The sequence below is a fragment of the Physeter macrocephalus genome, chromosome 15 (assembly GCF_002837175.3).
Source record: "Physeter macrocephalus isolate SW-GA chromosome 15, ASM283717v5, whole genome shotgun sequence".
In the NCBI taxonomy this organism is placed as follows: Eukaryota; Metazoa; Chordata; class Mammalia; order Artiodactyla; family Physeteridae; genus Physeter; species Physeter macrocephalus.
In genome coordinates, this window is record NC_041228.1 from 77995176 (window position 1) to 78008710 (window position 13535).

At 44.6% G+C, this 13535-nt stretch overlaps 1 protein-coding gene and 1 long non-coding RNA gene across 4 annotated transcripts in view; both read left to right on the forward strand.

The window, feature by feature from the left end:
• Positions 1-1872, forward strand: part of LOC114487883 (uncharacterized) — an 8280-nt gene extending 6408 nt beyond the window's left edge. The window contains exon 3 of the long non-coding RNA XR_003683402.2: positions 827-1872. This is a non-coding gene — a long non-coding RNA (uncharacterized lncRNA). The remainder of the gene's footprint in view (positions 1-826) is intronic.
• Positions 1873-5129: 3257 nt separating this feature from the next.
• LYPLA1 (lysophospholipase 1) overlaps positions 5130-13535 on the forward strand; it is a 22952-nt gene continuing 14546 nt past the window's right edge. For 2 of the 3 annotated variants that reach the window (XM_024126993.3, XM_024126992.3), the window contains exons 1-3: positions 5130-5307; positions 6108-6139; positions 12807-12872. In XM_024126993.3, coding sequence (XP_023982761.2) covers positions 5239-5307; positions 6108-6139; positions 12807-12872 — 167 coding nt within the window. In that variant the 5' untranslated portion in view covers positions 5130-5238. The remainder of the gene's footprint in view (positions 5308-6107; positions 6140-12806; positions 12873-13535) is intronic. The other variant, XM_024126994.3, reaches the window with a different exon arrangement.

The window sequence follows — 13535 nt, forward strand, 5'->3', positions numbered from 1 at the left end:
CTCACTGTCGTGGCCTCTCCCGTTGCGGAGCACAGGCTCCGGACGCGCAGGCTCAGCGGCCATGGCTCACGGGCCCAGGCACTCCGCGGCACGTGGGATCTTCCCGGACCGGGGCACGATCCCGTGTCCCCTGCATCGGCAGGCGGACCCTCAACCACTGCGCCACGAGGGAAGCCCAGTAAATCTTTTTTTAAAAAAATATTTATTTATTTATTGGCTGCATCAGGTCTTAGCTGTGGCATGCGGGATCTTCGATGGAGCATGCGGGATCTCTAGTTTTGGCTTGTGGGCTCAGTAGTTGTGGCTCGTGGGCTTAGTTGCCCCGAGGCATGTGGGATCCTAGTTCCCCGACCAGGGATCAAACCCGCATCCCCTGCATTGGAAGGCAGATTCTTAACCACTGGACCACCAGGGAAGTCCCAAGATGGTCAATTTTATATTAAATGTTCTTATCACAAGAAACAAAGCAAGGGGACACAAGAAATCTTTAAGAGGTGATGGAATGTTTATTACCATGATTGTGGTGATGGTATCACAGTGTAAGCATATGTCCAAACTCATCAAAATGTACACATTACATATGTACAATTTGTGTATATTGATTACACCTCAGTAAAGCTAAAAAATAGAAATTATCTTCTAAAGTGAGTTCTTAGCAGCACTCAAAGCAGTTGGCCGCCCCCACTTGAAATATTTTCCTTGTTCGATTTCTGGATAGCCCACATTTCTGGTTTCTTTCTTCCATCCTGGCTGACCTCTCTCACTTTTACTGTCTCCTCCTACACTATCTGACCTCTAAATGTTGAAATTTATTTTTTCTATGCAGATGTTCTCCCAAGCTGATCTTAAATGGTTTATAAATTCTCAGATTTATACCCGCATCCCAAACCAGAGCCAATTTGTATAGCGGGAAGACTGAAGCCACGGGGAGAAGACGGCAATCTCCAAGTCACGGAGAGAGGCTCAGGAGAGACCAGCCTTGCCGACACTCCGATCTTAGACATCTCACCGCCAGAACTGGGGACAGATTAATTTGTCTGTTAATCCACCCAGTCTGTGGCCCTTTGTTATGGTGGCCTTAGCAAACTAATAGAGATTTTGGTACCAGGAATTAGGGCACTGCTCTAACAAACATCTAAAATTGTGGAAGTGACTTTAGAACTGGTTAATGGGTAGAGGCTGGGAGAGTTTTGAGGGGCATGTTAGAAAAAGGAACGAAAAGAGAAGATTTGGAAATTTCTCAGCCTTTCTATATTGCAAAAAATGAGAAAGAGTATTCTGGAGGGAACATCAAGGGTGTGACTGGACAATCACTCACTACGGGGGCACAACAGTAAGTTTGAACTGAAAGGTGGAAGAGTCAGAGAACTTAAATATAGATTGATAGAGGTTACGCAATCTGAGGAACAGAGTAAAAGAATGACGAAAACTGAGCAGGGCCTTACAGAACTGTGGGACACCATTAGGCGTCCCAGCATTTGTGTAATGGAAGTAACTGAAGGAAAGGAGGGAGAGGAGCAGAAATATATTGACTATATAGTGGTTGAAAACTTCCCAAACACTATGAGAAACATTATGTATCCAAGAAGCTCAATAAACTCTTAGCATGACTGAAAGGAGGTCTACGCCCAGACACATCATGGTCAAATGCTGAAAGCTGATGGTATATGTCCAAAGGAATTGAAAGCAGGAAGTCAAACAGATATTTGTATGCCAATGTTCACTGAAGCATTATTCACACAAACCAAAAGGTGGAAACAACCCAAGTGTCCATCGACAGATGAATGGATAAACAAAAAGTAGTGTACACCTGCAAAGGTATTTTATTCAATCATAAAAGGGAATGAAGATATGATACATGCCACAGCATGGATGAACCTTGAAAACATTATGCTAAATGAAATAAGTGAGATACAAAAGGACAAAGATTGTATGAATCCACTTACATAAAATATCTGGAATAAGAAAATTCATAGAGACAGAAAGTAGATTAGACATTACAAAGGGTTAGGGAGAGGGTGGAATGGAGAGTGTTGCTTCATGGTTACAGAGTTTCTGTTTGGAGTGATAAAAAAGTTTTGGAAATAGTGGTGAAGATTGCACAACATTTTAAATGCAATTAATGCTACTGAATTGTACACTTTAAAATGGCAAAAATGGTAAATTTTATGTTAAATACATTTCACTACAATTACAAAATTAATAATGTACCAAAAATCATTGAATTGTACACTTTAATGGATGAATTGTATGATTTGTAAATTATATCTCAATAAAGCTGTCAAAGTAAAAGGATGGAAAAAAATAAACAGCAACAATAAGAGAGCTGGAGCAGCTATGCTAATATCCGAAAAAATAGATTTTACGACAAAAATTGTTAACAGGAAGCAAAAACTGACAGAAGCGAAAGAAAACAATAGACAATTCAACAATAAGAGTTGGGGACTTCAATTCCCCTCATTCAATAATTGACAGAATAAATAGGCAGAAGACTGATGAGGTTGTAGAACATTTGAACATTAAAAACTAGCTGGACATAAAAGACATCTATCAAACACTCTACCCAACAACAGCAGAATACGTATTCTTCTCAAATGCACATGGAACAGTCTCCAAAATAGACTATATGCTGTGACATAAAACCTGTCTCAATAGAACTAAAAATTTGAAGTCATACGAAGTATGTTTTCTGACCACAATGGAACTTGTGAAAGAAATTTGGGAAATACACAGATACATGGAAATTATTTTCAAGTATATAATTGCCTAAAAATCCTAAGGAATCTACAAAAAAAAAAAAAAAAAGCTACTAAAACTTAAGTGAGTATAGCAAGATTTCAGATACAAGTCCAGTATGCAAAAATTAAATTCCTGTATCTAGCAATAAATAATTAAATTGAAATTTCAAATACCATTTACAATTGCATAAAATATGGATTTTCTAGGCATAAATTTGACAAAAGGTATTCCGGCCTATACAATGAAAAGTATAAAACATTACTAACAGAGGGCTTCCCTGGTGGCACAGAGGTTAAGAATCCACCTGCCAATGCAGGGGGTATGGGTTCGGGCCCTGGTCCGGGAAGATGCCACATGCCGTGGAGCAACTTAGCCCGTGCGCCACAACTACTGATCCTGCGCTCTAGAGCCCGTGAGCCACAACTACTGAAGCCCGCGCGCCTAGAGCCTGTGCTCTGCAACAAGAGAAACCACCGCAATGAGAAGCCCACGAACCACAACGAAGACCCCGCTTGCCACAACTAGAGAAAGCCCACGCACAGCAACGAAGACCCAATGCAGCCATAAATAAATAAATAAAAATTTATAAAAACAAAGAAACACTTTAAAAAATAAATAAAGCATTAATGACAGAAATCCAAGATTACTTAAAAATACATACTAGTTCTTGGATCAGAAGACTCAGTTGTCAGATTTCCTCATATTGGTCTGTAGCTTCATGAGAATCTCAATGAAAATCCCAATAGCCTTTTTATTTTGGAGAAATCAGCACCAACTTAACATTTTTGAGAGCTCACAAAATTCTCAGCACTCAGGTCCAGGATAAGAATGATTGGGGGAAAAAAAGTATGAATAAGACCCCCAAACTTCAAGCATTCTGGCTATCATATAATTAAAGTGGAGATTTTGTTGTTTTGTTTTTTTTAAGATCTTTGTTCAGTAGCTTCCCCTTCCCTTACACTGGACTCCCTAAGGATTGTTAAAAAACAAAACTCAACAGAGTAAATAAAAAAATCTAATTGGCTTTATGCAACAATTCATGAATGGGGCAGCGCACCCCATCCAGCAAGTAGAGAGGCGCTCCGGGGAGCCGCACAAACAGAAGACTTAAAGGCAGAAAGAGGGTGGCAACGAGGAAAGAGCAGATTACTTCATTTTTCTTTGGGGGATGGAAGGGGTCTAGACAGGCTGATTAACTCATTAGTGCCGACTAGGAAATTCCAGACTGACTTTAAGATTACATCCTGCCAGAGATTGAAACTGGAATAAGTTTAGGTAGTAAGTTTCAGTTTGGGGATGATGTGGGCTTAGCACAAGTGACTCCATTTTGGGCCTGTTATCTTCCTTTTAACGGATTGTATATATCCTCTAAGTTTCTCCACTAGATTGTGACAACTGTAAACTGTCGTTTGCCACCTGGTTCTACAAGGATGAAGTCAGTAGCCACTGCAGTCGCTGACCTTCAACACCCCCAGAAGGGAGTTCAGGGCTGAGATCAGGATGAGGTACCCTGTGCTCTGGGGAAAACTGGCAGAACAGGACTTCAGATAATTAGATACTTCCAGGTGGAAATTTTTATGAACCCAAACTCTTGCATCTTCCCACATTCAGAAAAGCACTAAAACCATTAAATCTCTTCTGACTAGCAGCAACCTTCTAGGGAGACGCGTGCTTGACTGCATGCACACTTGGACCAAAATCATCTACCCACTGACCTCGCCCCCCGCCCCACCTTTTCAGATCACGTCCTCAGCGCTGAGAGGAGGTGTCCCAGGGCATAGCCCTCAGTGAGTCCCCAAATAAAACAGAAACACAGCTCTCACGGTGTGGGTTTTCTCCAGTGGTCAACTGTAACCCTCCGAAGGTCAGGGCATTTTGCCTTTAGGTGTGTCCATCTCCGCCCCTCCCAGATCCTACCAGGTATTTGACGGGCATCGGGCCACCGCTGTAGAATGGGGTCATGTGTTCTGGGGCCTAAATCAGTAGGACCTCCAGAGCCACCAATCAGCAAATTGTGGAAACTCGGTGACAACTGAGTGCTTCCCTCTCCAGTTGCAGTTTAAAGGAGGCGAGGCGCGGGCCCCCACACTACACACCTGTGCAGGCCCCAATGGAAATACCGTAGAAGCTGACCCCCAAGTCCAGTCCTTCCCGACCTTTGCAAGTGAGTGGGGTCGGGAGTGACCGGGCGGCCCCGCCCCCCAGGCCGGCCGCCCGCACGGAGCACGCGCGGCCCCCGGGCCGGAGGTCAGCTCGGGCCGCCCTCTGCCGCGGCCAACGCGGCGTCGGGCAGCCGGGCACTGTGACGCGCGGGGCGACCGGCGGGGCGGGGCGGGGGACGGTGCGGCGCGGCGCGGCGCGGCGCGGCGCAGCGTGGGCGCGCACGCGCCTGAGCGCGCGCCCGTGGGTGGGCCGGACTCGGCGCTCGCACCCCCTTGGGCCGCGGCCCGGCGCCCGCTCCGCCTTCCGCTTCCGACGCGCGGTCGGTGGAGCCGGTGTATGTGCGGCAATAACATGTCGGCCCCGCTGCCCGCCATCGTGCCCGCCGTCCGGAAGGCCACCGCCGTGGTGAGTGCGGCGCTGGGGGCCTCGCGAGGGGTCACGTCGCGGGCCGGTGGGCGGCGGGCCGGGGCTGGGACGGGGCGTTCGGGCCGGGGGGATCCGGGGGGGTCGGGCGGGGTGGTGGGCGCCGCCCGGCCGGGCTGTGTGCGGAGGGCGCGGGGTCGCGGCGGGCGGGCGGGCGGCCCCGAGGCCCAGCGCCCCCGGCCCCGCATCCCCCGTGCCCTGCGCGCGGATCCGCCCCGGGACCCCGGAGGCACCCGCTTGAGCGTACGGCGCCCCAACTCCAGGTGGCTGTGGAGCACGTTGCTGCCTCCTTGTCTGTGCATGAGGGAGATGCCTTGATTGTGTCACCTTGCACCCCTGTCCTCAGTTAAAGAAGTCTGAAGATTTAGTGTCCTTTTCGATCAGAGGTGCTGTTCCTTAGGAAACTTGTGCGTGAGGATCTCAAACTTACTTTTAGCCGCCGGAAGCTCCTTTTTGGGATGGAAAAGTTTTGCCGTACGCGGGAGAACTTTCATGGTTTGACCTGAAAGAGACAAAATGATTTTTCTTGGAGTGTGATCATTTGCCCAGAAGCCTGTCTAACTGGGACCTCTTTAAGTGCTAAAGCCCCACGTTAATTATCTTAGGAGCTGCGCGGAGAGACGTTAAGTGCTTTTGCCCCTTACGCGAGGCCTGTAGAGATTAACTTGCTGAAGGTAGTGTTCTGTGATTCCGGCCTCCACCTTAACTGGGGCTCTGGAGTGTGTAACATTCCGCTGGGTTTATTTAGGCATTGCTTACTCATTGTTCCTCTTCCGTTCTAGGTGATTTTCCTTCATGGATTGGGAGACACAGGGTAGGTACCATTATTAGTACCCTAATGAAACGGGTCATGCAACTCTACACGAGCAAAGAATTCTAGGATTGTATAAAAATAGATTGATAGTCATATTTCATACAGTCCAGTCATGAGATAGAATCCTTTCTTTTTTTGAAAACCCCCAGAATTTTCCCCTCATCCTCTTATTTTGTCATTCTTCACCTCCTGTGTCTGGAACGTATTAAAACTGCAAACTCCTCCTTGAGTTTCCGTGGGTAGTGTATACCAGAGATGGGAGGTATGTTTGTAGAGATGCAAGTGAGAGCATTCCAGAGGAGGTAAAATTTCAGGGCAGGTTGAGAAGAGCTAGTTGATTTTGGTAAGTGAGATGATAGCAATGTGAACATTCTGAATGAGAGCGCTGATGTTCCCGTAAAAGAAAAAAATCAGTTGAAGCGCAGGGGATGCAGCTCAAAGATTTGTTTGGAGGCTTATCAAACACATTCTGTTGTGCTAACTGTAGCCACATGGTTTATCTTTCACTCAGTCTCTTTCTATATTGAGAGCTTTTTTTTTTTTTTTATAAATTTATTTTATTTATTTTTGGCTGCATTGGGTCTTTGTTGCATTGCGCGGGCTTCTCATTGCGGTGGCTTCTCTTGTTGCAGAGCACGGGCTCCAGGCGCGCGGGCTTCAGTAGTTGTGGCTCACGGGCTTAGTTGCTCCGCGGCATGTGGGATCTTCCCGGATCAGGGCTCGAACCCGTGTCCCCTACATTGGCAGGTGGATTCTTAACCACTGTGCCACCAGGGAAGCCCTCTATATTGAGAGCTTTTTAAAATTTAAATCAGTGGTTATCTGTTTGAAACTTCGATCAAATTGTTGTTATAACATTGTTACAAAATTGAAGAATTGAAGGAAAAGTGAAGATAAATAAATTTTGATAAGATAGCCAAGAAACTATTACATCTTTGCAAGGAGGCACTGAGCCAGATTAATTCTTAAAAGTGATTCCTAATATCCTTTTATGCCTCCCAAGTAAAGGTACATGACACATGCCTTGCATGGAGTTATGGGAAAGGTTATAGGACTGTTTCTGGCCATCAGGTAGTCCTATGAAAAGGACAGACTTACTTTACTATTTATTTATTTATTTTACTAAACAGAGGTTTTAGAGGAGCTCTGTTTTATCACCAAACCCTTCTTGATGCTGAGACTCAAGGAGGATCTTGCTCACCTGAAACTTTCCCAATAAAGAGAGCTTCAAGGTCTGAAGAATCAGTCCAGGGGGTAAAAGCTTCAGTTGTAGAAAGATTCTCTGTGGACCCCAGTTTAGCCAGATTCTTTAGACCAAAGTTAAGAGTGAAAGTGATGAAAAAAATGAACAATGTGCTATTAAAAACACCAAGAGCAGCCATGACATCTTGACTAAGAATTAAGTTTATATAAAGAATTAGAGGTCTCCAGTTCTGACAGTATTTACTTTGGGGGATGGCACCAAAGAAAGCTGACACTAGATTGCTTCCATGAGCACATGACGAAATTCAGAACCAGCCGATCTGACAAGTGGCAATTCAGTGTTTGAGATACTTTTTGGAGAACTAAAGTTCTTTTGTCAGGTTAACGTAGAGGATGATGGGGATTCAGCAACTCAGCTATGAAAATGGGCAGCTTTGCCTTTCTTGGTTAGGGTTCTTTTTTGCAGGATCAGCCAAGGTGTGCTGTCTGGTAACTTGGGTCGTGCAGTATGTGTTCTCATGAAAAGTCTCTGATGGCCAAATAAGATTGGGGGACCCTGTATAATTCTATATTTTCTCAATTCTAATATGTCATTTCCCCCACATTTTTATGTTACTGAGAAGGGTATTCATCTTACGTTATGTGTGTTTATTGTGGTGGTGATTTTTTTTTTTTTATAAAAGACGTTTTTTCAGTGGTGCCACTTAGATTATATCTTAGTGTCTAGGAAATATGATATGGCATATTCTCCTCTAGAAGATTTACTGGGTATGCACTAGCATGGTTAAAGCTCTGAAAAGTTCTGCAGGAAACACATCTGACCACAAAATTGTTTCTATGCATAACATGTATAATAAAATGTGTTAGTTCAAACTATATTGCATAAGATCAGTTTTCCTTCCAAAATAAAAACAGCTTGTCTTATGAAAATGTTACATTTGTCTCGTAAAAAAAATTCAAATGCAAAATATGCTTGAGAAGAGAGTGAAAAACAGTTGAACAGCCCAGAGATACATATTTATTTTTGATAGCATTTTAAAACTGTTTCAGTTTGAAATGCTTTCAAACTTATAGAAGAGTTGCAAGAATAAAGCAGATTCCTCAAAACCTTCTACTCAGAGTCACTGATCTCTATCGAATATGTTACTGTGTTTGCCAAAACTTGGGAGAGTAAATTGCCAGTGCCGTGACTCTTTATTTCCAGACTTCAACACGTATCTCCTAAGAACAAGCAGAGTCTCTTACGTAACCGCAGAAAATTGCCACATTCAGGAGATTCAGCGCCATGTAGCGTTGTTACCCGGTCTAGTCTGTCGTCTAACGGACCTTGGCAGCTGCCGCAGTCGTGTCCTTTGCGGTAACCCTGTCCGCCGGCGCTTCCATCCCAGCCGCGCTGCGCCGACCTGCTGCGGCTCCTCGGTCTCTTTTAATCTGGAACGGTCTCCCGGCTCTCCTTTGGCGTTCGTGACGAGGACGTTTCTGCGGGGGTCAGGCTGGCCCCTCCATTTAGGTCTGTTTGACATCTCACGATGACGTTCAGCTTGTGCGTTTTTGGTACGAACACCATGTACATGGTACGGCCTGTTCATTGCATCACGTCAGGAGGCGGGTGGGGCCGTCCGTCCCGTCACTGATGCCGACCTGGATCACGCGACAAAGGTGTCTCTCTTTCTTCCTCTGGGTGTCCCTACGGCACCGGTTCTCCCTGTGTAGGTAGAGTGAGTCGTGGGGAGACGCAGATCGTACATCGGACTTTCACCTGATATTTTTAGCGTCTGTGGATGATTTTTGCTGGAGTAGGTTGCTACTGTGATGTGATTTTCTAATCCTGCCACTGCTTTGATGTCTGTTAGCTCGCCACTCCCCACTTGTGTAGTTTGGACTCGTAGATTTACTTCGTGGGTTACATTCCCTCGTTGTTGTTATGTAAAATTTTGAACTACTTCTCTTAAAATAACCTCAGATTTACATGAAAGTTGCAGAAAAATAGTATTTGGAGGTCCCCTTCTACCTGTCACTCAGATTACGCAGTTGTTAACATTTCCTACATGCTTGAGAATGAGTTGCAGACATGTTGCCTCATGGCTCCATAGAGCTTCAGTGTGTATTTTGTAAGTACGAGGACATGGCCACGTAGCCATGGTGTGACCATCAGTGAGGCCGTTAACGTTGATCTGAAGCTACCATCACATCCACCAGCCCCACGTGCGTTTCCCTGGGTTGATCCAGTGGTGTCCTTTATGGGTCCAGGATCTCAGGTTAGATTGAGCTGTCACGTCTCCTGAGGCTCCTTCAGTCCTGAGCAGTCCATTTTCTTGTCTTTGGTGACCTTGACGCTTTTCCCCTATGGGCCAGTTCCTAGGTAGGATGTCCCTCAGTTTGGGTTTATGTGACGTCTCCCTTTCGGCAGGGACACTGCAGAGGTTGCTATGGTGGTCCTGGGACCACACTGTGTTGACTTTTGTGCCTTTGCTGACGATACTGTTTCATTTTCTGGTTAAGGTAGTGTCTGCCAGGTTTCTCCACAGTAAAATTAATAAATTTAATTGCACTTAAAAAGTGTTTTGTGGGGAGATACTTTGATTGTATGAAAATATCTGTTTCTCACCAATTTTTCACCTGTGGATTTAGCACCCATTAACAATTGCTATCTGGATCTATTTTGTGATGGTTGCCAAATCATGATCTTTTAAAAAATTCCTTCATTTGGTATTTTTTCGTTGGCAGTCTACAGTATTATTTTCAATCCTCTCCTTATTTGACCTCTCAGTAAGATCTGACCCACTTAACCACTTCTGCCTTTGAAACTTTGTAAACTTTTACAGTCTCGGCCTAGAAAAATCTCACACCAGTTGGGCGATACAGACCAGCGACGCCTGGAAGATACGGAGGGGAGGGAGGGGTTTCCACGAAGAGGGCCCGGCTTTCTGCTTCCCGCTCCCTTTCGTCAGAGCTGTGCTTTCCGGTGTCACTGTCAGCTGTGAGGGGAGGGGGTGTTCCCGTGCATGAAGCATGACTCTGGGTGGGGCACCTGGGGGGAGGCAGGTCCCAACCTGCACTGCTGGCCCAGAACTGCCAGAGCTGAAGCCAGCTTTCTCGTGGAATTACGCATACAGGAAGAGGGACGACTAGGAAAAACCCTGTGGTGTTGGGCTGGAATCGAGGAGCTAGTGTCATCTCAGGCTTTTTAACAGGTTCCCAGACGATACCACATTTTTGAAAACCACTGGACTGAATGAACTGTTTGAGGCCACACTTCTAGATAGAGACAGAGTTGGGGCTAGAACCCAAGATTCCTACTCGTTTATTGTTTACTAAAGTGTTTTCCTTTGTTGCTTGTGCTTTTGGCTTCACGTCTAAAAAACCATTGCCAAGTCCAAGGTCACAAAGATTTTCGCATGTTTTCTTCTAGGAGTTTTATAGTTTGATCTCCTACGTTTAGGTCTTTGCTATATTTTGAGTTCATCTTTGTACATGATGTGAGGTAGGAGTCTGGCTTCATCCTACATGTGGGTTGCGTGTGGGTTTCCACTTATGCCAGTTACTTGCGTTGAAAAGACTATTCCTTCCCCATTGATTTGTTTTGGCACCCTGTTCAGAAATAAGCTGACCATAAATGTGAGGGTTTATTTCCGTGTTCTCGAATGTATTTCATCGATTTTTATGTCTTTTCAGTGTCACAACCTTTATTACTGTTGCTTTGTAGTAACTTGAAATTGGGAAGTGTGAGCCCTCCGACAGTGTTTTGTTTTCAGGATCGGCTCTTCTGGGTCTCCTGAGTGTCCAAATGCATTTTAGAGTTAGCTGGTCAGTTTCTGCAAAGCCAGCTGTGATTCTCGTAGAGATTGCATTGACCGTGGATCCTTTGGGGGAGCACTTCCTTCTTAAGAATATTAAGTCTTCCAGAATGCAGGATGTCCATTATATCCATCTTCTTTCATTTCTTTCAACATGTTTTGTGCTTTTCACACTAAAGTTTCACATACACACACACACACACACACGAACCCACATGGAAACACACATAGGCACATGCATGCACCCATATATAACTTCTAGAATAGTGCCTGGCTCAGTGTCAGTGTTATATAAGTGTTAATGTTCATAACGTTATTAATTTTTCTGTATTTCCTTAACACTTTGGGGGAAGGTGGATTTAAATAGAGAAGTAGTTAATAGAAAAGCATTTAACATTTATTTCAGAACTATTTAAAACAAAAAGGTCTTAAGTTAACTTTATTTTACCCTCTAATAGAGGTAATATGTGGAAAGTATCAGGTGTAATGTCAAGTGTAAAGACGCAGGGAGCTGTATGTATGTATAGTATGATCCCACTCTTGTAAAATCTGTATCTATTTCTCAAGTGATATGCATGGAAAAAATTGGAAGGAAATACGTAGAAAGATTAACTGTTTATTTCTGGCCAGAAGGATTTTGATGATGTCTCATATTCTGTTTTGAACATATATATGTACATATATGCATAAGGAGAGAATGTTAATTAAAGTTATTTTTTCAGCTTCTTTTTTTTTTGGCTGCGTTGGGTCTTCATTGCTGTGTGCAGCTTTCTCTAGTTGGGGCGAGCGGGGGCTACTCTTCGTTGCGGTGCGCGGTCTTCTCATTGTGGTGGCTTCTCTTGCTGCGGAGCACGGGCTGTAGGGCTTCAGTAGTTGCGGCACGTGGGCTGAGTAGTTGTGGCTCGCGGGCTCTAGAGCGCAGGCTCAGTAGGTGTGGTGCACGGGCTTAGTTGCTCCGCGGCATGTGGGATCTTCCCGGACCAGGGCTCGAACCCGGGTCCCCTGCATTGGCAGGCAGATTCTTAACCACTGCGCCACGAGGGAAGTCCCATAAGGTTGTTATTTTTTTTTTTTTTTTTTTTTTTTTTGCTGTACGCGGGCCTCTCACTGTGGAGCGCAGGCTCCGGACGCGCAGGCTCAGCGGCCATGGCTCACGGGCCCAGCCGCTCCGCGGCATGTGGGATCTTCCCGGACCGGGGCACAAACCCGTGTCCCCTGCATCGGCAGGCGGACTCTCAACCACTGCGCCACCAGGGAAGCCCAAGGTTGTTATTTTTAATGGTGCAGTAAACATGGAGGAATATCAGACAGCTGCTTTACTTTACTCCTCTGAGGATTTTTTCTTCATATAAAATGAATTATATCATCTGTCTTGCCTACTTTGTTAGGCACATTGTGGGGAGGTTATAAAGAGATTTAAAAAATGTATTTTATAAATTATAAAGCCCAGTGACGTATATGAAAGAGAAAACACTGCTCTTCAGGGATCATGAGAGATCATTTTTATCCACAGGTAAAGCTGAAATCATAAGCTTTGGGTTGTTTCTAGGTTGGTAGTGGTCCTTAAAGGGGTTGAAATTTACCCTCACAGATTTACTCTTCTGTTATTAACTTACTGGAATTTAAAGCATTATCTAATGGCGTTATTCATATGGTTTCTCCACCAGGCATGGGTGGGCAGAAGCCTTTGCAGGTATCAGAAGCGCCCACATCAAATACATCTGCCCGCACGCGTAAGTATTTTCAGTTTTCAGGCTTGGGATTCAGAGTCTGGAGAGGAACGATCGTGATAGCTTTACTTTTCCAGCAAAGCATTTGAATATAATTAATTTTTATCTTTTAAACGTTCAGCTTCAAAGTAAAGATTAGTAAGTTCTGTAAAACTAAAATGTGTCCTGGTTACGTTGAATTGTTTTCTTATCTTTTTTGTTGAGAAATTTAAAATAATGCTCTCTTGGAGATCAGTTGAACTCACAGCCAGAAAAATTGTTGTAGACATACAAGCGCCTGTTAAGTTCTCAGGACATCCATGAGCTGTCTCTGAAGGGGATTTACCTATCAGGTTTGGGAGAAATCTCTACTATCTTGAAAACTCGCCTAAATTTGATCAGTTAGAGGCAATGCGATGCAGCCTGGAAAGAACACAGACTTTGGAGACTGTTAAGTTTGGTTTTGAATTCTGAAAACATTTGTGGTGTCAGAAAGAAACTAGTAAGTTGTTTTTTTTTTTTAACATCTTTATTGGAGTATAACTGTTTTACAATAGTGTGTTAGTTTCTGCTTTACAACAAAGTGAATCAGTTATACATATACATATGTTCCCATATCTCTTCCCTCTTGCATCTCCCTCCCTCCCACCCTCCCTATCCCACCCCTCTAAGTGGTCACAAACCACC